Source organism: Phyllostomus hastatus, unplaced genomic scaffold (assembly GCF_019186645.2).
Source record: "Phyllostomus hastatus isolate PE091 unplaced genomic scaffold, TTU_PhHast_1.1 phas_scaffold_129, whole genome shotgun sequence".
Classification (NCBI taxonomy): domain Eukaryota; kingdom Metazoa; phylum Chordata; class Mammalia; order Chiroptera; family Phyllostomidae; genus Phyllostomus; species Phyllostomus hastatus.
Window position 1 is genome coordinate 11,734,133 of NW_025334009.1, and position 25,750 is coordinate 11,759,882.

General features: G+C 39.0%; 1 protein-coding gene across 3 annotated transcripts in view; it reads right to left on the reverse strand.

The window, feature by feature from the left end:
- The window catches only part of GOLGA4 (golgin A4), a 91,589-nt gene that overhangs the window by 50,533 nt on the left and 15,306 nt on the right, over positions 1-25,750 (reverse strand). For all 3 annotated transcript variants that reach the window (XM_045856517.1, XM_045856519.1, XM_045856518.1), the window contains 9 exons: positions 24,248-24,313; positions 18,018-18,332; positions 14,462-14,509; positions 12,060-12,116; positions 5,285-5,383; positions 4,818-4,947; positions 3,717-3,904; positions 3,344-3,427; positions 1,222-1,369 (listed from right to left, as the gene is read on the reverse strand). In XM_045856517.1, the coding sequence (XP_045712473.1) occupies positions 1,222-1,369; positions 3,344-3,427; positions 3,717-3,904; positions 4,818-4,947; positions 5,285-5,383; positions 12,060-12,116; positions 14,462-14,509; positions 18,018-18,332; positions 24,248-24,313 (1,135 nt within the window). The remainder of the gene's footprint in view (positions 1-1,221; positions 1,370-3,343; positions 3,428-3,716; positions 3,905-4,817; positions 4,948-5,284; positions 5,384-12,059; positions 12,117-14,461; positions 14,510-18,017; positions 18,333-24,247; positions 24,314-25,750) is intronic.

Consider the following 25,750-nt stretch of genomic DNA (forward strand, 5'->3'; position numbering starts at 1 on the left):
CAAAATATTTAATAAGCAAACTCATCATTTCGCCCCATTCCTCAACCTCCCCATGTAGATTTCCTATTCTGACTTCACACCATTCATTCAGTCTCCTAAACTGAAACCCTCGGAGTTATCTTAGATCCCTGCTTTCCTTCTGCCCCTCTAGGTTTTTGAGATACCAAATTCTGTAGACTGTCCTCTTCCTCTCCTTCCCAAACCCACAATCCTAACTACGGTGGCCAAGGCACTCAGTCCCTCAAACCGGGATTTCTACTTTTGCTTCTAAGTTTGACTTCCCCTTCATCTCTTTTCTCCATAAAACACCAGCTTCCATACATTATGTTTCCCCACTACTGGTTTCCTTTTGCCTTGCACACCAAATGTAAACTCAGCTACTCACCTTTTAAGATTTTAACAATCAGTTCCTTCACAATCCAACTGTACTCCTCACTATAGCAAGGATGGTTTTCAGTTGATTCACACACCCACTACGGTCACTGTGCCTGTTTACAGTCTTGTGGCATCTGAAATGCGTGCCGCCCCCCCTCTCTGCTCAGGCCCATTCCAGTCATTGGAGGTTCGACTCAAAACTCACATCCTCACTAACCTGAAGGTGCTGGTTCACTGCACCATCTTAACTTTCTAACACCCTTCCATTCTCTCCTAGCATTCCTCGGTATTGTACCTGTTGAATACAATGCTGGCCTCTATCCTTTACAGCCTAGCATTTATTGTATCAAAACATAATGCTATTAAGTATAGCATCGAATTATTCATTATTCCTTTAAAAAGCAGATGATACCTTATACTTTGTTTACTCTGCAGCATCTACAAAGTAGCACAGTTATTTAACATGTACTATGCTGTGCCTTACTGGGAGTTCCAAGATTGCAAACCCAAATTCTGAAGCTCCAAAGCAGTGGTCAGCAAACATTTTCTATCAAGGGCCAGATAGTAAATATTTTAGGCTTTGCAAACCACAAATGGTCTCTGTCACATATTCTTCTTTTGTCCAGCTACTTGCAAATGTAAAAACACTAACTAGCTGAGAGCCCTGTATAAAGAGGCCATAGTTTACCAACCCTGGACTGCTCTAAGGAATCAGTGTCTTATACAGAATCTCTAGAGTTGAGCATTTCTATCAATATTTAAGTGATTGTTCTAAATATCGGTTGGGCAAACACTTTACATGACTTTTGACCTCTAACACAAAACGAGTAACCCCTGAGTTCTTACCAGCTCTTTCAGACTTTTCTTTCTGTTCCCGCAATTCCTCTCCCTGGGTAGTCATCTGCTTGATGCGACCACAAAGTTGAGCAATTTCTTCTTCTTTCATCTCCAGGGTTTCATGCATCTGACGTTTTGTCTCTGCTATTACCATTCCCTAAACAGGAGCACAGACTCTCAAGTGTTTGCAAAACAAAACTGCATCATCATCAGGGTGTCAAACTCATTTTCACCGGGGGCCACATCAGGCTCACAGTTGCCTTCCAAGGGCCAAAGGTAGAGCTCCTTGCACCTAGTCAAGGAGTAGTTACATTTATACAGTTCTAAATTTACATCCAGCCCTTTGAAGGCAACCGCGAGGCCGATGTGGCCCTCGGTGAAAATGAGTTTGACACCCCTGCTCTAAAATGTTTGCATAACAAAACTGCATCATTCACAGCATGAATCAAGCTTACTTTAAAAGGCAGAAAACAAAGTATTTCTTACTAAACACACCATAAGAATTTTTTTCATTATTTCGCAAACTTAGGTCTGTGTTTTTTGTTATATGCTACACTATCTACTCTAATAACCTAGGTTACCTGGTTTATCAGAGTATTTTTGATATTAAAAATTATTTTAATAGCCCTTGCTAGTGTGGCTCAGCTGGTTGGAGCATCATCCCGTAAACTGAAAGGTCATGGGTTTGTTTCCCCCGTCCAGGCACATGCTTAGGTTGTGGGTTGAGACCCTGTTCAGGGTGTGTGCAAGAGGCAATCGATTGGTATTTCTCTCTCACATCGATGTTTCTCTCCCTCTCTTACTCCCTTCCCCTCTCTCTAAAATCAATAAGCATGTCCTCGGGTGAGAATTAAAAAATACATATATACTATTTTAATAGTAAGTTTAATTGTTTAAGTGTTAAAAATATTTTAGTTTAAAAATTTATTTTATAATCTTTCTATAAATGCTTGCTATAATTTTCCCTATCTTTCTAAATAGTTTATAACGAGCAAAATACAGCCTCTGACACTGGCTCAGAGCCAGCAGGAACTGGAACGAATCTGTGCTGCGCAGTGCACAGAGCCTCAGAGGCTGCTGAGAATGCGCGGTCACAGCTGCCACACCGGATGAACCAAGGCTGTGGAGCAGATCCACCCGGTTTTTCCCTCTCCTCTAGTGCCAGTTTACGGTCCCACCACTAATCCTTATATGTCAGTGAGGAACCCCCATTACGCCAAGGCTAATTGCTACTATCTTCCCCCTCTCAGATAATCTAGACAAGAAATGAAGGTCCCTAAGTCAGTCATTCATTACTAACAAAAAAATGGGGTGGTTCAACTTATCCTTGTACAGTAAGATTTTGTGACATGTATTTTATGGTCTTAAGAAAATTACTACCTCATTTCCAGGGTTTGTAAACCCCTGCTTTAAGGTATGATTCTCACAGATGGCTAATATCAAATGGACAGATAAAAACTGGGTAAGTGGGGTGTTATTACATAAAATTTCAAAAAAAAAAAATCTTCCACCTTCAGTTTCTTCAAAAATCAAATCACAACGAAAAAAAGGAGAGAGAGAGTAGAGGGCAGTGAAACCTATAGATTAAAAGAAGTTTTACCTGGCTGGTTTGGCTCAGTGGATTGAGCACTGGCCTGCAAACCAAAGGCTCACTGATTCAATTCCCAGTCAGGGCACATGCCTAGGTTGCGGCTCCAACTCTAAACCACCAATCTCATTCTGTTTATGCTAATTAGACAGTACCACTTCTTTACTTTTTTTTGACAATTTATCTGAAAGATTATTCTGTTTCCATTATATTTGAGAGACAATACATTCATCATTCACATTTAGCAATGCTTTAATTATAAATAACTTATCTCTGAAACATATACTATAAACAGATTTCCTTTGCAATATTATTCTAATCTATAAATCAAAATACTGACTAGGATCCAGAAATCATAGAGAATAAGCTTCACATGATACAAAACTAATGCTAACAGTTATATAAATCTAGAAATTAAAAAGCACTTTCATGGAAGCAGCTGCAATAATTTTGGAAAGCAGAACTCTAAATGCTTCTGATTGCTTCCAAAAGTGTATTTTAGGGCACCCTGCCAAATTTTAGTATCATAAGTATTTTTTTTACCTTATCTTGTTCAAGCTGTTCAATTAAGTTCTTTGCATCACGTAACTGAGTGATAAGTTTAGTCTTCTCAGCCATATGAAGCTCCTAAAAATTTAAAAAATTTTAAAAATTCATTTCCATTTCTAATAAAGCTTCTCTTCATATGAAAACTCTAAACATTTTATCTAATTCAGATGCTTCTCGCAGCCTAGAAAGGAAGGACACATGTATCTCAAAAGTACAGTGAATGCTAAGAAGCCTAGGGCACTTGGGAGCCCTCACCCACGCCACCCATGGAGGACGGGGAAAGCTTTGCAGGGAGGTGCCGGCCACACTGGGGCCTGTGGACCTAGCTTTATGGGGCCACCTTAAACAAAACTCGCTGCTCTGTTACCTTCATCTTTTCTAACTCCTGAAGTCTTTCATCCAGTTGCTCCTGCAGTGCTTCTTTTTCACTGGTTAACAGCGTGCACTGTTCCTTATGTGACTGAATTGTTTCCTTACAACGCTGCAGTAGGTTCTCTTGACGCTTAACTCTCTGCTGAAGTATTTCCAGTGTTTTAGCAGAAGATCCATCTCCAGCTATTAACAATAAAGCAGCATAAGCAGGGGCAGTCAGTAAGGAATGCAAGGACTCCCTGGGGACAGTTAGTTCTGTCAGCACACAGCAGCACTGCATTCGCATCCCAACACTGCTATGCCCTGGGCCAGGTCAACAACAGTGTCTTAGATCCCATCCCCACAGGATTAATAAAGTATCCCTTCCAATGTATTCTAATCTCCTCCAGAAAAAGAGTTCTGGTAGGTACACCTTTCTCCATCTCTTTACCACTATAAGGAGAAGTTTTCACACCTTGAGAAATTCAGGGCCCCTTACGGGCTGGTTACTCAGACAGACAGCTGCTCAGCACCTCACTGTGCCTCTGGCAGGACCAAAAGTTTATCACAAATCTCTTGCAAAGAGCTGGTAAATAAAAAGTGAAATTTCACTGACTATGTACCTCAAAGCCTCCAAGAGTTCAGAGGACTAGAACTGGATTCTAAGGAAAGGTTTAACTATTCTTCTCCAGTTACACAGCAAACAATAGGGCAAACATGGACATCTTTGAATGCAAAAATATGTAAGTAATACTACTTGAAAACTTATAAATAATCACAAACTGCATATTAACTAAAGTAGAACTAACCTATTTATATGAAATCTACTATTGCTATCAACAAACAGTGTAAGATAATAAACTGATTTCAATTACAATGAAAAGAGTGAAGCTACTACTCAGACTTTCAAGTCCTAAAACAATTACGTAGTTACTGTCTCCTGAATAACAACCACCACAAAGATCCAAAAAACAAAAACTCTTGCATCTTTCTGGAAATGTCAGGAGCAAGAACACTTACTTCCATCTCTCAGTCCATGTTTACTAGCTCCTGCCCTGGAATCCCTCAACATCCTCCTCTAATTTTTGAACTACCCTCTTGACAAGATGAGGCTTACCCGCTGCCTCCGCATCGCTCTCTGAGTTCTCTTTAGGGGCGCCTTCAGTCGGTGGTTCCATCTGAGGGAGCGGTTTTGGCAAATCCACACTCATCGGGCCATTTCGTAACCGCTGTTTCAGCAGAGAAACCTAAAATAATGTGCTTCATCAGAAAGACTGATTCAAATGAAAATATGGCAGTAGTACTTTCTTTAAAACAGAAAAGATAAAGTACATTATATCCTTTTTGCTATATTGAGGGAAAAAATTAAAATAAAAAGTTTATTCCCAATGCAGTGGATTTTTATGTTATTTTCAATATCAAAATATTAGCCAAAAAACAATAGATGAACAATTATCCTTAACTGAGGAATAGCAAAGTTTTAAAAATATGCCATTTTTTAAAAACATCTGGAATCTATTACATAACCCATCAAAACCTCTTTATTTTTCTTTATCCAAACACTCCATGTTCTTAATCTTTTACCTGAGTCTGGAGAACACTGATATACTGATCTTTTTCCTCTAATGATGCATCAAACTCCTCTTGGAGATGTTTCTTTGCTTGCTGGTCCATTTGAAGCTCCTAAAACATAAAGGATTTTACAGACAGTTTTCAGCATAAAACAAAAAATATAGACTTGAAGTTTTCAAAATTTAAAAACATAATCCAGATTTGCACTTCTCTTGCGATAAAGTATCAGCAACAATAATTTAAAAATAATCCACATTTAAAACATTAGTGTTTATGCCAGCAAATAATTTTGATCCTTAAAGAATATGAAGATCCAAGAACTATATTTTGTAAGTATAATGACTGCTAAATTGAGAATAAAAAATCACTTAAGATAAAAATAAAACTTCATCGTACTCTAAGACTTTTCACTACTGTGCTACCTTATATTCACTTTATCTAAAATTAAATTATTATATTCCAAACAGAGGGCCAATGGAGCCTTCCTTCTTCCAATATATGAAAGTGTTCAAAAGCCAAAATCAGAAACTCCCTCATCTATAAAATAAAAAGGTTCAACTCGTTCATCACCAGACAGTAAAATTTCAAGTTCCTGAATTACTCAAAATGCTTCTTTCTTCAGGTCATCAATGCGCCTCCCTAACTGAATCCGATGACCCGGGCCTCCGTGCTCCAGCAGTCACCAGTGATGACCTCCTCCGCGTACCTGCTTCCCAGGGCTCCCGGGCTCCGCCTGTGCTCCTGTCTCTTACAGTGTCCTCTCCGCCCTTCCCCGGTTCTGGGGCATGTCCCTCAGGCCTCAGTCCTGTGCCCGCAGTGCTTCTCCCTTCCACCACTCCACGGGCATGCCAGAGACTAACTTCCAGAAATCCCATCAAAACACCTCTGTTTTTCTGAGATTCCTACTTTTCTTACCTCAAGTCTTCCTAACTTGACCATCCATCACACATTTGCTAGAAAACGTGCCTCAAAAAACATTTTCAAGGACTTATGAGGAACGCCCTCTTCTTACATTGTTTCAAATATACTAATTCTGAAAACACCAAGGAGGCACTGACTGATCACTCTTCTCCACCACACCCACGCTTCCCAAGATCTCTAAGCACATTATGTACTGTTTCTTTTTTTTTTAAAACTTAAGACTCCTTGCTTGACTTCCCTTCACCGCAGCAGTCTCCTAATTAGAACGTGTCCAACATGAAGTTTTCACAGACCACTGGTGAAACATGAAACACAGGTCAATTAGAGAGCTTTCCTTAGATTCAAATCTTTCATTTAAACACCTGAGAATATGTCCTTCCTAATTTTGTGTTATTGATAAGAACTTTCTTTCATGAAATGACAGCAGAAGAATCTGGCTCCTTCTTCTTGATGTCCACACTTGAAAAAATAAAAGCAGCCCTGTGACAACTCTCCCGTCCCCCATTCTGGAAGGACCTGGAGATAATTTTTCAGTCCATGAAACCACAAGACTGGAAAGAACTGTCTTCCATGAATTGGCACCGGCCAATTCTCAAGTCTGGAACCTCTGCGCACCTCCTTAGCAATAATGCGGTCCTTCACTTCCTTTAAAATTCATTTCTTCTCAATAATTCTCTATATTCGACCATACTAGATGCTGATACACAGCATCCCTCATGACCCATAAAAATGCCTCAATTTGCGTCAGTTTTCCAGTTTTGAATTTTTTTAAACACTCTAACAACCTGACTAAATCCTTAAAAAAAAAAAAGCAATGCCTAGTACTGATTCTAAAATCCAATCTTTTAAAAATGTTTATCTATTGACTGACTGGTTTCAGGGAAAGACAGAAACACTGCTCTGCTGTTCCACTCATCTACGCATCCACCGGCTGTCTCCTGCATGTGCCCTGGCGGGCAGAAACCACAGCCCTGACCCATCAGGACAACACTCGAACCAACCGGGCTAGCTGACCAGTGCCCCTAAAGTCCAATCTTAAAATCCAGTTATCTTACTAGGGGGGGAAATCTGCATGTTAGCCGCTTAGAGGTGAGAAAATATGTTCAAGATTTCCTATCACCTTACAGTTTACATATCAACTTCAATCACCCAAACTATTTTATTAAAACTGTAAGCCTATGGGAGAAAAGTAACTCTTTCAGAAGTCTAAATAAAATGTAGTTCCAGTTTAGGTTTAAATCAATAAAGATTTACAAAATATTTCAACTTAGTTTATCTGCCATTCCTTCAGTTAACTACTTAAACTAACCCCTGTTCAAGTCACAAGAATAAGATATTAAATATAGTGTAATTAAGCTTTTTAACAAAATGAGAAATGACTCTATAATATTACTAAACATAACAACTAATTCAGTAATTCTCCTACTGCTGACCATTTAGATGGTTTCCAAATTGTGGCATACCCTCGGATCAACATTTTCATGCATAAGTTTTGCAAGTTCTTTCTGATTACTCCCTAAGAGAGAAATTCTGATGAGTGGAATGTATCAAATACCTTTATTTCACTATTTTTTAAAATCTCATCCTATGTTACCCATTATGTTCAGAAGTGACTTCGAACTGCAGAAAAACGAACCCTCTGTCCCTGAAGTCAGCTTTGAGACAGGGACTACTTAGAACAAACGGCATTTGGATGAGCCTCGAGGCTCACAAAGTACATGCTATACCCAGAGAAAGGACAGAGAAAGGAGGACACATCCAAGACAATGTCTTGATTCATTCCCCATTTTAACTGACCTTAAAAGGGAATCAGAGAACCTCCTCTACTCCGATGAGCTCATAATTTGCATAGCATAATTACCTTTTTAATATCTGTTTGCGTTGTAAGTTTCAAGATCAGGCAAAGAAAGTTACAGGGTATTTGTTGGAAATGTTTCTACTTACCTTTTTACTTCTTTATCTTATTCATTAAAAAATACCTAACATGCTAGGTGCTGACATATTATTTGCCTATATAGAAAGGTTGTTTTGTTTGTCCTCCAGAAAATACTAGAAGAGATACATGTTCATGGATTCTAATCATATATACACTCATAACCACAAGGGTGGAAATGAAGTACTAAAAAAATACTTTCTGAATATCTTAATATAGCAAAATAAAGGTATTATACTCATTTTGGCCTATCTAAATCAATAAAGTACTAATGAAACTTTGTATAGCTTCTATTCAGAATTTAATCCCAAAGAAACAAAACATTTTATGATTTATATCATTACAAATGTTTAATTTAGTTGTAATCATGATTTCACTGGTTACATTATCTGGCTGAAGGAAATTTTTCTCTTCATGAACAAGATTAGAAGTATCTAAAACTCTCCCTTACTTTGTATTCACATATAAATTACTGGGTAAATTTTTTCTTTGTGTAACTGGAGCCAGGGTTAGAGTTGAGAAATACATCTTAGCTACTACAAAAGTAGTTTAGATATGTACCAAGGCAGAATGTATTCCATGTGCTCTAGGCTCCTTGCTTCTCCTCCTTTTCTTACTAGCTGTCTCCCGGCCAGCTCACTGATTACTTCCACCAGAGGCAGTGTGGTAGGCAGGAGAAAGGCCTCCGGAGACTCCACGTCCTAATTCCCGAAACCAAAATGTCTTATAAAAATTTGCAAGTGTGACTCGGTTAAGAGTCTTGAGACAGACAGATTCTCCTGGATTATCTGGGCAGGCCTCATCTGATCATATGGGTCCTTAAAAATCCGAGAACCTTTCCTGAGTTCAGAGAGAAAGGAAGAAGTGACTGCAAGTGTGGGCAGGGAGAGGCAACAGTGCTGGCTTTGAAGATGGAGGAAGGAGGCCACAGGTCGAAGAATATGAGCGCCTCTACGAGTTGGAAATGGCAAGGAAAGTGACTCTCCCCTGGAGTCTCCAGAAGGAATGCAGACCTACTGATACCTTGATTTTAGTCCAGTGAGACTTGTGTCAAACTTCTCATGTAATACATGCATGCTATTTTAAGCCATTAAGCTGTGGTAATTTGTTGTAGTACAATAGCAACAGAAAACTAAAACAGATAGGCAGGTAACAAAAAAAGTGCTGCTCTGGCCACGCAGATCAGCTGGTTAGAGTGTCATCCCCATAGACCAAGGTTGTGGGTTTAACTGCTAGTCAGGGCATGTACAGGAATCAACCAATGGATGCAGAATGCATAAATGTGTGGAACAAATTGATGTTTCTCTCTCTCTTCCTCTCTCTCAAACCAATTTTGTAAAAAAAATTTTGAAGTACTGAAACTCAATCTGTGGCTAAGTATTCCCTAAGAAAGGAAGATAAAGTTACTGAGCACAGTTATGGATTTATCCTATGCTATATACTTTAGTTCTATATTACTTCATCTCTGCATGTTCCCTCAACCCCTCCCCAGCTCCCACAAAGGGGAGGTAGAGCTGCAAATCTGATTGGCGGCATCCAGATTATTAAAAGAGCCCCATCTTCTTTGAAGAATAGGCACATCTACTTCTTGCCATAGATCCTGGCAGGGTATGCCTTTCAGCCAAGTCTCTCTTCCAGTTTTCTAAGTCCCTCAACACCCGACCGGAGTAGGCAAGCTTAGCTGAAGCCTGCTGACAAAGCAGGCCCTTTCTCTTTTCCCACTGACACACCTTAGAATCCCGGTTCTATAATTTAAATGAGAGAAAACACAGAGAGGAGGCCTATATTTACTAAGAGCCAGCAATGAGAAACATCGCATGGGTACTTATCCATGTATTAATAAAATAGAAGTCTGTGGCCCACTCAGTATTTTCTTGAGAGTAGCTCCTGCCGTCAGGGACCCCTAGTGGAGGAGGACTGAGCAGCAGAAGGGAAAAAAACAGGTGACTCCTATGTCTCCAGCTGTAATACTATTACTATAAACACCCTCAAAACCCGATGCCTAACATCTACTCTACACTCCATGAATTTCAATATTCCTGCTCATTACTACATATAACTACATATAAAATCTAGCCATTTAATTTCTTAAAGAAATAGAACATACACCTACTCTTTAGTTAGCACACTTCCTTTATTTCCAAAATATAAAACAAGCAAAAAAAAATAGTAGTAAGAGAAAAGATATTAATTTAATAGAAAAACCACGGCAGGGGAAGGAAGGCACCATACTATTAATCCCTCTAAGTTCTAAAAGCACCTTCTTTCTAGTAATGCACAGTGACTGATCAGGAACAAAACCTAACTCCCACTCCACTCAAGACTCCACGTTTCCAGTTTACTTGGAAGAGAGCATTACAGGCACGCTGGTACTCATGCGTGAGAGTTAGGGGGCGTGCAGGGGAGAGGTGGGGGGAAGTGAGAGAATAACACAGGGCATCCTCTTTTTTGGCAAACATTAAAATACACCACCAGATTAACAGTGAAAGAATACATATGTAATGGCTTATGATCTAACAGTATAGATATGAAAAAAGATTTTTTAAATGGTGGAAGAACGGGAATATCATATAAAAATGTATGTAACTAATTTCAGTAATCATAATTGATAGTGGCAGTACTAGTATTGCTATTTCAAGACTGCTCCTTTATAATGTTAGGATAAGGCAAATGAGTAATTTTAGACATTCTGATTTATCAGCAGACTCATCAACAGATGAAGAGTAAAGAAAACAAAGGGATGCAGAGATGTGTAAGCTCTAAAGAGACTTAAAAGATATTATTGAAAATATTCCCAGCCCTGGCTTGGTGGCTCAGATGGTTGGAGCTCCGTCCAGAGCATGGCAGGTTTGGTCCCGGTCAGGGTGCAACCTAGGTGGTGAGTGCAATCCCCAGCTGGGGTGCGTATAGAGACAAAAGATTGACGTTTCTTTCTCTCTCTCGCACTCTCTCCCCCCTTCCCTCCCTTTCTTTCTCTCTAAAATCAATAAATGCATGCTCGGGTGAGGATTTTTTAAAACCATTTTTATGTGGACAGGATGGTAGTGTCTGGGGGCACATTTAGGTGATAAAACCAAAGAGACACACGAAGTACGACAAAAGTCAGGACAGCAGTTACTTTTAAAGAAAGGAGGAAAGTTGTGGCTGGGCTGGGCAACATAGGGGGCTTTGGGGTGGCTGGCTGTATTCTGTTCCTTGACTTGGGTGGTGGTTACAATAGTGGTCACCATATACATACAAGCTATAGATTTGGGGGCAAGATTTTCTCTACTGTTTTATGACTTCACTGTAAAATTTACCCCCCAGAATTATAATGAACAAAATTTTTGTTTTATTTTACCAAAAAGATTGTTGGTTAGGAAAAACAAAAAGAAGCCCAAAATACCTAACAGAAGGGACAGTTTAGCCTTGGACATTGCCACTGACTGTTCACGCAGGCAAATGATATTATTCTATTGCTGAGTAAGACATTCCTATTTCCCTAACTCCAGCAACTATGTATATATACACACATACATATCTGAGGAAAACCACACAAATAAAAACTGTAAGACTTGATCTCTGATCTTGTAGGACTGGGCTGGTGAGCTATTAGTATAACTACTGAAGTACATGTGAAACTATTCCAGCATAAACAAAAGGTCTGATAAAAGTAAGAGATTTAGTTACTGCTCTGACTGGTGTGGCTCAGGAGGTTGGACATCACCCCACAAAGCAAAAAGTCACCGGTTCAATTCCCAGTCAGGGCACATGCCTACATTGCAGGTTCAGTCTCTGGTAGAGAAGCAACTGATAGAATGTTTCTCTCTCACATCAGTGTTCCTCTCCCACTCTTTCTCCCTCCCATCCCCTCTCTCCAAAAATAAATAAATTCTTTTAAAAAGGGAGAGAGATTTAATTACTGTTCTCAAAGTACTAGTCACTACAACTTACCTCTCTTAATTCTGCAATTCTCCGAAGTGATTTATCCTGGCTCTGACTCAATATATCCTTTAATTAAAATAAAAAATAAAGTTAGGTCAAACAACTGCTTGGCATAGTAATATAAAGCGAGTCAAAAATAATTATTTTTACAATATTACAACCGCTTATCCAAAAATAACGTGAGGATGGAGAACAGGACTGAGAATGTTAAGGCTTAGCCATGTTGAAAATGTGTTAAAAGTTAAATTGTGATGTTACAGACCTGTTCTGCATCCTGGCTGTGGTAGTGCTTACAGAAGCCACATGTAAACCAAACAAAAGTCAGTTTCACTGTATATTAATTTTAAAAATTAAAAAAAAATTTAAGTTACATCAAATTCCAAATTAATTATTTCACTGTATCCTGTAAGTGTGGAACAAGTCAATTACCAGCCTGTTTGAGAGAGGTTTTTTTGGTATGACTTAAACACAAAAATCTTTTTCTATATTTAAAAAAAAATGTCCAGAAGAAAACTGAAAGAGAACTACAGACTGCTAAATTAGTAATCATACATAAATCAAGAAACTAAAAGAGTAATACTAAAAGATAAAATGATTCATCCTTTCCTGGGTGGGGGGGACCAGGAAACGGGTGCCTTTCACTAGTTACGAAATTAAATCTGAAAAGTTATGGTCAATGGAAACAAAATAACTGTATTTTCTTATACAATATAAATACAGAGAGGTCAAGAAACGGGGGGGATCTGAATCTTCACTGGCCTGTGCAGACTAACAACAAAAAGCGGAGACAAAGGTGGGCAAATGGTTTGCTTATGGCCCAAGGGAGTGTGACTGGATTGCATCTGTGAGGCCTTGTAAGTGAACAAAACCAAAACCAAAGGCTTTTTCCCCCTGAAGGCCACGAACACGGGCTTTGTTTGGTATAATACACAAACGTTAAATGCAGGAAGATGCAATGCTGAGAAGGGTGAAAAACTGCAGCGCATTCTTTCCAAGCACACGCCCTGCAGTCTAACTGCCAGGAAGGGGCCCCGGCTCTCCTCCCTACCTCTGACAGATGGGCAACCATGAACAAGTTGCGTCTCTTCCTCATTTCCTCACAGGAGAGGTTTAAGGACTAAATACACCATAATGCCTGGCACCCAGTAAGAGCTGAAAAAATGTTAGGTAGTGTGAATAGCACTGGTAATAGTGTTGGCAGTACTTATAATTTTAAGTTCATTGTCTATATTGAAAGGATATTTGTCTAATAAAGAGGTTTCTAGGCATGCAGATGTGGGCATATACAAACATACAGAAAAGAGCAAAAATCATTGAATTTTTATCTCTAATACCCTTTATATTTGGGTCTACACAACCACAATTCTCTATCGCCACTTAATGGTAGAAACACATACACCTAGAATAAAAATCCAGACAATTTAACATACCCTCAGAATTTAGGAATGAGATGACTTTTTGAGGGTTAAACCAGAACCATTCCCCACTCCTATATAACTCATTTTAGAAAATATTTTTTAAAATTAAAAACTCTATTTGTAATAATCTCACACATTACAATTAGAACAATAAATCCACAATAAATAACTAATGTTGCCATTCTGATATTACATACCAAAGCCATAAAATGTAATGTACTTAATGGAGATTAATATTTAAGACACATTAAATATTTTTAAATAATGTACACAGGGAAATTAATTAAGTTGACCAAATTTTATAACTTTTGGTTAGTATCTTTAAGTGGCACAAAATGCTAGACTTTTAAATAACTTCTACTATAAAAAACAACACTGTATTTTATAAATAACAGCACAATGATAGCACCATTCAAAGTAGAATGGATATTTCCCTTTAGCTCTGACATGTGACTGACAGTGGAAAATTTCTGCCCATGAACCGGATGACACAGTAGGGCCAGGGTGGGTCACCCGAAGAGCTATAATAGCTTCCTCTCTCCTCACTTAACCAAGAGCTTCCCAAAGGAAACAGAATAGAGGATGCTTGGGTTTGGACCCTGATACAATGATAAGAAACAGGTGTCTGCAGATATTTAAAAACAGAAGGGAAAGCTTTGAAGGCTACATGTCTCTTTACTACTGAAACAAAAATGCAACCTGCAGACTGAGATGCTAGGATACATGCTTGCAAGAGGCAAACATGCCTTCCAGCCAAACTGCTTAGGCACTGCAGGGATCCAAAACTGAAGGAAGCCCATCCCTACCAGGTAAAATCTCTGGAATCCTCCCCTCTCTCTCTCTCTCAAATCACCAGTAATGAATGGTAAAGCAGGTTAAACACTTTACCATATGGAAAATTATTACCAGTGAGGATAGAACTATCTTACCATAAGATCCTTTCTAATCTTAAAATTACATATGAATCAATATCACAGCCAACAAATCACTTACCTGTAGCTTTTTCTTCTCTCTCTGAAGAGTCTGATAAGCTGTTACAAGCTGAAATGAAGAAAAAGTCATCAATAACATTTGTCATTCCTAACTAAATGCAATTACTTATTCTGAACTACACTAAAACATCTTGTTCTGAAAGTCAAAAAATGTATCATAAGAATCCTTTCATATAGGACAAATTCAACCTAATTAGATGCATATACAGCCAAGCTAAACAACATAGGGAATATATTTCTAAAAAATAAAAGGAAAACTCAACTCTATACAGAAAGATAGCAAATCTTCTTTTGACTTCACCTTAGGCACGTGCCTCCTGAAACTTCAGTGCCTAACTCACAGGTGGGAATTAGAGACAACTTGCCTAAAGGCAGAAGACAGCTCACAAGGTAGTCACAGACCAGCAACATCAACAGCATTGGGCATTTGCTAGAAACAAATTCTTGGGCCCCACCCCAGACTGACAGCAGGATGACAGCTATTGTGAGGGTAGAGGGAGGTTAGGGGTGTGGAGGGATTGAGCAAAATGGAGAAAGGATTCATGGACCTGGACAACAGTGTGGTGACTGCTAGGGGGAGGGAAGTATAAGGTGACGAAACAGTAATGAGAAAAAAAATACAATAAAGATTAAAAACAAACAACCAGTCCAATTAAGAAATGGGCAAAGGACCTGAAGAGACTCTTCTCAGAAGAGGACATACAGATAGATGGTCAACAGACACATGAAAAGGCACTCGATGTCACTGACCATCAGAGAGATACAAATGAAACCCACACTGAGATACCATCTCACACCTGTCAGAATGGCCGTCAATAAATCAACAAGTGCTGGCGAGGATGCGGAGAAAAGGGAAACCCAGTGCACTGTTGGTGGGAGTGCAGATTGGTGCAGTCACTGTGGAAAGCAGCATGGAGTTACCCCCCCAAAATTAAAAATGGAACTGCCTTATGAAAAAAATAAAATAAAATAAACCAATTACTGATTTAAGAGAGAGAGAGAGAGAGCTGGGGGAGGAAGAGCAGGGAGACACAGGACTGCGTGTTTTAACAAGCTCTCCGGGTGATGTTTCGCTTGACCATGTAATTCATCTCTGAAAGTTCTTCTGGCCGAAGGATCTGTGACTATAGCTGTGTAAAAACTCTGAGGAAAAGAACTCATGACCAACAGACGAAAACTGGTAGCCCTGGCTGGCGTAGCTCAGTGGATTGAGCATGGGCTAGGAACCAAAGTGTCCCAGGTTCGATTCCCAGCCAGGGTACATTCCTGGGTTGCAGGCCATAACCCCCAGCAACCGCACATTGATGTTTCTCTCTCTCTCTCTCTCTCTCTCCCCTCCCTCCCTTCTCTCTCTAAAAATAAATAAATGAAATCTTTAAAAAAAAAAAAAAAAGAAAACTGGTAACTCAGGCCCTAAAGAAATGTTTGACCACTTAACCTACATAGGGTATTTAAACATTCTAGCCTAACTTGACGAAAGCATGAATTAACAAATCTTTTACACCTGTAAATTGCAGAGCATTACTTATCTGAAGGCTAGCACATGGGTCCAGTTAATTATTCAGACCTTACTTTAGGAGTGCCAGAGGTCTCTGAAGAGACAGGCTGCAGCTTTAAGGGGAAGCACTCCCCTATGCTGCGCCTTGCCGCTTTCCCTGGGAAGCTGCTCCGCGCCCCTAAATGCCTCTACTGATCCCTTGAATGAAGAGGCAGTTATCAATGAAAGTTGCCTCGAAAACAGATTAACAATACAAAAAAAAAAAAATTCTGCCTAAGAGAAGGACCCTCAACTTCTTATTACCTTAAGACCAGACAGGTGAGGAAAGGTAAAGGCAAAGTCTATTCTGGACTCTTCTCCCTAATGAGCTGTATCACTCTACCCTCACGAGGCGGCACAGACTAGCAGAAACCACCGGGCAGACACAGAATCAAAGCAGACTCTGTCAACTGCTACCTATATGACCTCAACTAAGCAAGTTCCTTCATCTCCACCATGAAGTCTCTGTGAGTCTCTAACCCACAGGTGGCAAACACAAGGCCCGTGGGCTGAATCTGGCCCTCCACCTTGTTTTATCCATCCTGGCATCTTTTCTACCTGACACCTTGTTTCTACCCGGGGTCAATGCCGCGCTCTTGCTTAACTGTTAAGGAGTAGTTCCATTTATACAGGCCTAAAATTTCATTCTGCCCTTGGAAGGCAACCTCGAGGCCGATGTGGCTCCCAGTGAAAATGAGTTTGACACCCCTGCTCTAACCCCTATTCTACAAAATAGAGCTGACAGCACTTCACAAAGTGATATCTACTTTGCAATGATGCAAAATTAAATGGCACCATAAATATCAAATGCATAGTGTCTTACGCACTTAAGTACTAATTAAACTGTTGTCCTAGCTTCAAACATAAAAGCCATGAATAAGTTTGTGAAAATAAATAAATCTGGACCAATAAAAATCAAGACCTTTATTTACTTTGATAAAATTAAAGATAAAAATTAGAAAATATTTTTAAAGGAAAAAGTTGCCTGACTCTACAAGTGCCCCATGAGATACATGGCTTTCACACCCTGTTTACATTTCTGGGTTCCAATAGATGTTAGCCTAATAATTCCTTCCTAGTTTGTCAGTATTTTATAGTTTTTAAAAGATACTTTATATATTTCATCTAGGGTTTTTTTTTTTGTTCTTTTGGGTGCAGGGTAAAACTACCCATTTTGTAGCCACAATTAGAAATAGAAGTTATGGCTAACTTTATATATATATATGTGTGTGTGTGTGTGTGTGTGTGTGTGTGTGTGTGTATTAATCTTGAAGTTTATTATTCAACAATTAAAATGAACTACAATGCTGATTTACAAAATGGTAAGACAATAACATTTGAGCATTGTAAAAAACACACAAACAAACAAAACATGGGCAACTTGCTCTAGAAGGGTTTTCCTCACGAAGGACTGTTTCAGCCGCACAGGATGGGGAGGACAACTAATACAACTCAGCCTGGAGGGAAGGTGATGTGTCGCTGAAGGACAGAAAAGGCACTACTTCTCCTCCTGACCAAACTGAGAGTGTCATCCTCAAGGGGGTTAGACATTAGAAGATTCATTTGAGGCAAAGTTTAGATGTAGGTACAATGAGAGCGAACCAATGTGTCCGAACATCAGACCACTTGCAACGTCACTGGGGTGATAATGAAAGTCCGGTTGGCAGAAGAGGTCACATTAGAGGCACCAAACTTAGAGGATAAACAAGGGAGAGGACGTTAGAAGGAAAGATGGTAACTCTGCAACGGGTGTCCAAGCAGAAGGGCACAGCATGTGAGAACCAGAAGGCTACGGACAATAACCTCCAAAACTTCACCAAGCGCCCTGCCACCGAGCTGCTGTACCACTGCAAGTCACTAATGAGATAGTGCCACAGATGACCCACCATTAGTGACCAGCACATCTATGGAATCAACGGTGTAGCCAACCACAGGAGTAAAAGCTCCACAGTAAAACCTCGTATGAATTAGAGCACAAGGGGCAGAAATTTTCCTTCCGACAAAAAAGTTATGCTCCTACCTCAGAATATTTTCCTCTGTAGCTATGCAACCTTCGTTCCATTCTTCGCAAGCCCTGAATCAGCTGGTCTTTGTTGACGCTGTCCAAATTCCCTAGGGAGTCTTCGGCCTCGCTCTCCATGTCAGAGGGTGGGTCAAAGGTGGCAGCAGACAAGTCTAGGTCAAGTCGATTCAGGGATTCTCTGGAAGACGTTCGTACCAAAGACTCTTTAGAAGAAGATCGGAACAGAGATTCCTTGATGGGACTTCGAAACAAAGACTCCATGGAAGGCACCCGGAGCTGCAGTCTCTGTGCCAAAGTCTGTGTGTCACCTGACTGTAACGGAAACCCAACAGAACACGTGGGTTAAAATACACATTTCGACTTCCATTATTCCCTGTCACCAACAATAATCTATTAAAAGCTCTAGCATATTCAATGAGTATTCCTGACCTTTAACATAATACACTGTTTTCTGAAAAAGAAGAGACACCTGGTTATTTCTGAAAAATTGCTGGACCTGGAATGAGAGCACTGGGGTGTAGGTCCCAGGTCTGCCGCCAAGCAGTGGAATGACCTTCATTCACTAAGTCACTTCCTTTCAGTTTCCACATCTGTAAAAAAGAAGGAAGCCATACTTTCCCAGCTGACCTCACTGGTCACCAAACTGTAAGATCCTTTGAGGCAGTAGCACCAGTATATACCCAGTGCCTAAAATGGGTATACAGTGTGCAGTATGAAGTTGTGGCCAAAATCAAGTGGACTTTATCTGCAGTCTTTATAGAAGACTGCCTCCTGATCACTCTTCTCAACAAAAGAGGGAAATGGGGGAGGGGGTGATAATGTATAGGGAGCCCGTTTTGTTCCTAAGAGAATGCCAGGCAGAACTGCCTAAGTGACAACCAACTCTGCTCTACTTACCATTCTGTCTACTGGGAATAGAAATCAGCATTACAAAGTCATGAAGGACAGGCGAAAAGTCTGAGCTAGAACCCTCTGCACAGATCAGTAAGTCTGAGGTTAGAAATATGATAAGCAAGAGCTAGTCTCTTAATTAGCTTCAATGATAACATATTAATTTGAATAAAAACAATAAAGCAATATAACAATTCAAAAAACTGTTCCGAGTTCCATTATTCTTCTTTTAAAATTTTTATTTATTGACTTTAGAGAAAGGGAGAGGGAGAGCAAGAGGGAGGGGGGAAGATGCAGAGGGAAGAGAGAAAGACAGAAATATTGATTTGTTGTTCCACTTATTTATGCATTCATTGGTTGCTTCTTGTACGTGCCAAGTGGAGATCAAAGCTCCAACCTTGGCTCACAGTAACGACACTCTAACCAACTGATCTCCCCGGCCGGGGCCATCCAGCTGCAACAATATTCTGGTCACATGACAGCAGTTGGTATTTTTTTTAATTGCATTTTTTAAAATGTTTCAATTACAGATGACATTCAATATTATTTTATATTAGTTTCAGGTGAGCAGTCAGTATTTAACAAGTGCTTCCTAGAAACTCTTCCTCATTAGTGCAGCAAGGTCACCTACGAGATCTCAGTGATGCCAGCAACGAAATGCTCAGGGGAGACTGAAGTCATGTGCAGGCAAAGATTACAGGAAACCAAAAAGATTCTCTTCAGCATACGATTTCAAAATCAAACCAGAAATGCTGTACTCAGGAATTTGAGTCTACTAATGGTGCTCGGCAAGGTGAGAGGGGGAGGGGATAACTTGCCGCACTCCCCACACGGGCACCGAGATTTATCTCAAGTTGTTTACAACGGTGAACACCAGAAACAACCCAAATGTTCACGCCAGAGGATGCTTTCTAGAAGAAGGTTCAAGACATACTGTTAAATTGAAAAAATAAGTTACTATGAACTCATTTTGATTTAAAGTAATCACACATAATTTTAATTTATATGTATATTTACACAAACACCCCTAGAACCAGGTCAGAGTGAGTGGTTCTGAAGGTAAGATTTTAGGTGATTTTTATTTTTATTTCTTCCTGTACTTTCGGGTGTTTTTCTCATAAGGTGTAAGTTTTACCTTTGTGTTGGGGAGACAGAGATGGTCTTAGAGTAAAGGAGGGATCCTCAAGTTCAAAAACTTTAAGGACACTTTAGTAATGTCCCATTACCAGCTACTTCTGACCCAAGCAAAAAGTGCTTTCCAATTCATACAATCTTCTTGTAAATTGCCCTATAACAAGCAGAGCAAGTTTGAATGACACTAGCAATAGTTGTTATTTAAGGATCGGAAGCTAGTGAACAATATCAAGGACATATATTTGCGGAAGCTGACAAACTCAGTAACTGCCACATCTATGTTTGTGAGTAACATGTTTGAGTTGGTGATTCTCAGCCTGTGAGCTGTCCAGTAAGGTGTCTGAAGGGAGAAGGGTACTTTATGACTATCTCCAAACCCTCTGATGTATGAAAAATTAAACTGTCTTTGGCAGCTACTGTCAGGTTTCTAGTACCAAAGATACTCACTGATTTATGTATAATTCATTTCAAAATTAAAAAAAAAACCTGATGGGGGTTAAAGAGGGGAAATGTATAAGTAAAACTATATAGACAAAGCCCTGACCAGTGCTACTCAGTTGGTTAGGTGTCATGCCGCAAAGTGAAAGGTCGAGGGTTCGATTCCCAGTCAGGGCATATGTCTGGGTTGCAGGTTCAGTTCCCAGTCGGGGCACATACAAGAGGCAACTGATTGAGTTTTCTCTTACACATCGATGTTTTTATTTTTTCTCTTTCTCCTTCCCTTCCCCTCTCTCTAAAAATAAATAAAACCTTTTAAAACTAAATGGACACATAAGTTACTTTTAACTCCTTTCTGTCTCCCTCATTTTAACCTCGTTTTCAATCCTTTCTTTTTATTTACCTAACACTGTTCTTATTCAGACCTATCTCCAGCTGCCTTCTGTTCTCGACCCAACTCTCTTACCGACAAACCTGCAGGTCACACAGTCACCAGTCTGTGGTGCTGAGAAGGGAGAGGGGTGGGGAGACAGGTGAAAAAGGTGAAGGGGAGTATGGTCAATAATAATGCGCACAACTGTTTAAGGGAGCTGAACTTTTCTCAAGACCGAGACTGGTTCAACGAGATACAGAACAATTTACCATCACAACTTCTGGGACCTGAAACTTCCAGGGAAGTTCTCTCAGAGGAGGGAACTGTGAGGGTTCAGAATGAGTCATCCCAAGACGTGCCTCTGTGGTAGGCAGACTCTTTTGAGCTAAAGGCAACTTTAACCACAGGCTCAAGAGAAACTTCTGCCCCTACCTTAACTACCTAGAAGAACTTAAATTAGAGGTCTTGCCCATAATAAGAGACTTTCGGAGATAACCTCTTCTGACCTACCCACAGGGCAGGACAAACTTCTACTTACTGAGCATCTGCTCTTCTCATCCTGCAGTGACCCTTGAAGCCTACAAGGCCCCCACCTCATTCCCAGCTCAGGCTGTCTTACACCCCCGTGTTCCACTGCTGCCCCCGAACCTCTCCTGCGCGTGGGGTCTCAGACTCTCTCACCTATGTGGGGGGGTTCCGCGCACGTGTGTATATTAAATTTGGTCATTTTCCCTTAGTAAAAAATAAATGATGATAATACCGTGGTAAGTTTGCATAGTGACAAGTGATTATTAGCCTTAGCATGGTGATCACATTGTAAGGTATACAAATGTTGAATCACTGTATTATATACCTGAAACCAATATAATATCGTATACCAACTATACTTAAATAAATAAAAGTATCCTACCTCTTAAAAACAAGCAAAAAAAGTTAAAAGTATTGCGGGATGGATAGGAGCATGTATAGACGGACAGGTTTATGATAAAATAAGTACAATGAAGTATCAATGATAAAATGTAGGTGGTGGGTATACAGCTATTCACTTTAAAGTTCTTTCAACCTTTCTGTATGTTTGAAAATTTTCATAATAAACTATTGAAAATAAAAGAAAAAATATTCAAAAAATAGCAACAAAAATTCAAAATTCAACTTTAATACTATAATTTATCTTATATTTTAAAATTCACACATGGTTTTCAAAAGAAGAATTTTCCCCAAAATAGCATGTGAGAGCAGCCATTTAAATATCTGTGTTTTCCTCTACTGAATTTAATATATTCGGTTCTCATTCTGTTTTAATAGCATATAAATTCAAATGAAGCAAGCAATATATGGCAAAAAATTTTATCTAGACAGAGTGATATTTTGTGTCTGTCTATGATAATTCCAAAGTACTATGAGCAACGAGACACTGGTCCTTGAGCAAATAATTTAAGATTTCATGCTTGAAATCTCATCTCTACAATAAGAGAATAACTCTAGGTCCCAGGCTCCTCCTAAACTGCTAAAGTACTAACACTATGATTCAGTAAAACCATTTCACAGCTCTTCAGATAAATGCTCAAATACTTACTGTTTTGAAAAATGTGTTTTTCTCTATTATGTGGTGACATAACTAATTATCTTCAAATATCTGAGTTTTATGTTTGTTTGAAGTTAAAGGTCAGCTCTGTGCATTCTTTTGGAGATGAATGAAGATCATATTCATTAGCTGAACATTATGAGCTGCATTAAGCAGTTCTGTATTTAAAAGAAATTTTTCTGACATACACACTTTTTGCCTTCTTAAATAAGGACAATGAATGAGGCTTTATAATGATATCCCTGCCATAATCATTGTATTGTGGGCCAAAACTATTCCTTTACACAGGTCATTCTACTCAGTAATAAGGGGGTCACGGGCAGCTGTGCCTCATGAACTCCTGGGTGTGCTTTCGCCGCTCCGGCTTCCTGCAGCTGCCAAGATGCCCAGCCACAGCAGGCACTCCGCCTCTGACGGACGTACCCTGCCCCGAATTCGCTAACAACCAGCACACACCTTGTCAGAAACCTGCTTAAAAGTGAACACTCACTAAGTGAAAGCATCTCTTCATTATAAGAATTAACTGAGATTATATACATGCAATGGTTAATAATACCTGCCTGACACAGTAAATACTCGGTAAATACTCTTACTATTTTTCAGGAAAATATTTGTTTTTTCTTTCTGAAGAAAGTTTAAAGCCTTTAGTAAGCTTACTTCCTAAATATCACCCATGTTCATTATTTAACCTAATTAAAACTTAAGTATCTCCCAAATTTGTTATAAAGCTGGTTATCATTCATTATCACTTTGCATTCATAACTGTATTTAGTCTTTCAGACTATTCTATAAAAGAAGAAAAAGGGAATTTGAAATAATAATATTCTTTAACAATTTTCCTTAAACCTCACTGGATCTGTCCAATACCACTTAAGCCGCTGCCTCTCAATATTTTACCCTGACCTCATGGCACTATTTGGAAACGATGTATTTGTAAAAGACTTGGCACTAATTAGGGATGCAGCTCAAGGCCAGAGTTAACAGGCCCACGGACTTGGACTATGGCCAGAGCCTCATCATCATCCCTGAAAGGAAGGAGGATTTCAGCTCACAGGTAACCTTTTCATGGAGTTTGGGAAGCTGTAATTTATGTATTTGCTAGACAATACTTTAGAATGTTTAGTCTACATAATTTAGTTCATAAATCATTTAGCTCACAAGTGGTTTATGTTCACGTGCCAGATTCACAGAATTAGAAATGTTATTTCCCTACATTTAGAGACTGCTGACAACAGCCAGGTTCATGAAAATAATCATCACTAAGCCCAAGTGACAAATAATCATTTCAGACAGTTACCATGATATATTTTTTCATTTTTTCTCTCTTTTTTGGAAGGAGTCAAAACAACGTCAATTAGCCCCAATCTCCAAATAACTTTTGAATATCAAAGATAATCTAAATTCTCTAGCAGAAAAATACACTGCATTAGCACATTTAGGAGCAAACTTTAAAAGAGATTTCATTTCCTTCATATCTCCCTTTAAAATTATGTAATTTAATGTGTCTTTCAATATGACTTCCTCTTACAACTATAAAGTTATATTTCTTTTTTCAAAAGGTTTTCTCTTTACCACCATTAATTCTTTAAATGAGTAATAATAGAATCTTACATGACTGGTATACATACAAAACCACTTTCATTTAAAACTTTTTCCAAGAAACAATTAACAAAGCTGGATTTACCATACACATTGCATCAACTGTTTGGACACCGCTGTTCCAATGTAAAGTCAAATGCTAGTAATGCAGAGGGACCAACATTCTGAAATGATCTGCTATCTTTTAGAGTAAAATTAATGACAGACCTGAGGAGTCACTGGTTCACTTCCATTAACACTGTCGGGAGACTTTGTAGCTTGGATAGATGCATTCTAAGAAAAAGAAACATCAAAACATCATAAAAAAAGGAGAAAAAACTAAAGTTTTAAAACTATCAAGAGCAAAGGCCTTGTACCAAGACCTATTAGATACATTTATCAAACAAAATTAGTAATTGTTCACTTATTAGAATGTCTTCATGCAAGGCAAAACTAGTCTGGTAAGTATTTTAGAAAATTCATTTTGCTGTAACACATAATAATTAAATAGCGAAGATTAGTATGTAGCAAAATTGATTTCAAGCTATTCACACATTTCTTTCCCTACTATAATGTCCCCAGTTTGTCCTCCACAACAAAATTAACATAACAGTTTCAATTAGCAAAACTCATTCAAATGAAAACTATCCAGAAAAAGAAATAATAGCAATAGTTCCCTTCAATAAAAGAATATTCAAATTGAAGTTACTTGAGCTAAGCTCTGAAAAATATCTTGGTAACAAGAAATAGAAAGGCCACTCTAGCTGGTGTAGCTTAGTGGATTGAGCGCAGACCCGTGAACGAAAGGGTCACCGGCTCGATTCCCAGTCAGGGTACATGCTGGCACTGCAGACCAGTTCCCCAGTAGGGGTGTAGGAGAGGTGACCACACATTGATGTTTCTCTCCCTCTCTTTCTCCTTCCTTTCCCTCTTCCTAAAAATAAAAAATCTTAAAAAAAAAAGAAATAGAAAGGCCTCATTCGAGGCAGCAATATAAATGACATTGTTACGACAACTTTCAGAAAAACTTACAAGTAAAAATAATCTTATTCCACATGTGAAAGTTTTTTTATTTTGTACCATTGGTATGAAAAATGGTCCAGGTTAAGCAACATTCTATTGCTTGCATCATACTGGCATAGGTTCCACGATAATGAGATTCTTTGAGATTAAAAAGTCTATATAGTGTCTTCATTTAGACACAAAGTGTCTAAATGAAATTAGTGATTTAGAAGTAGCTCATGATAAAATAACTCCTGATATTTTAAACAAGAGCATTTGACCAAATACTAGTCACTGTGTTTCAGTAACCTGGTCTTTAAATAGTACCTTTCCCTTACAACTCTACAGCTGACCAAGAAAAGGTCAGCCCTGCCCAGATGGCCCAGTTAAATGGAGCACCATCCCGTATAGCAAAAAGGTTGTAGGTTTGACTCTGGGTCAGGGAATGCACCTAGGTTATGGGTTCAATCCTTGGCCAGGGCACAAGCAGGAGGCAACCAATTGATGTTTCTACTTCACATCGATGTTCCTCTTTCTCTCAAATCAATAAACATATCCTTGGGTAAGGATTTTTTTTTTAAAAAAGGTGAAATATCTGACCTCACTTATTCTAAAACAGCTTTGCAAAAGTGTTCTCAAATTCTTGAGCTTTCATTAGGTATCTGATACTAAGAAATTACTAATTTTTAGGTTAAATATATTGTGGTTATATTTTTTAAATCTTTACTT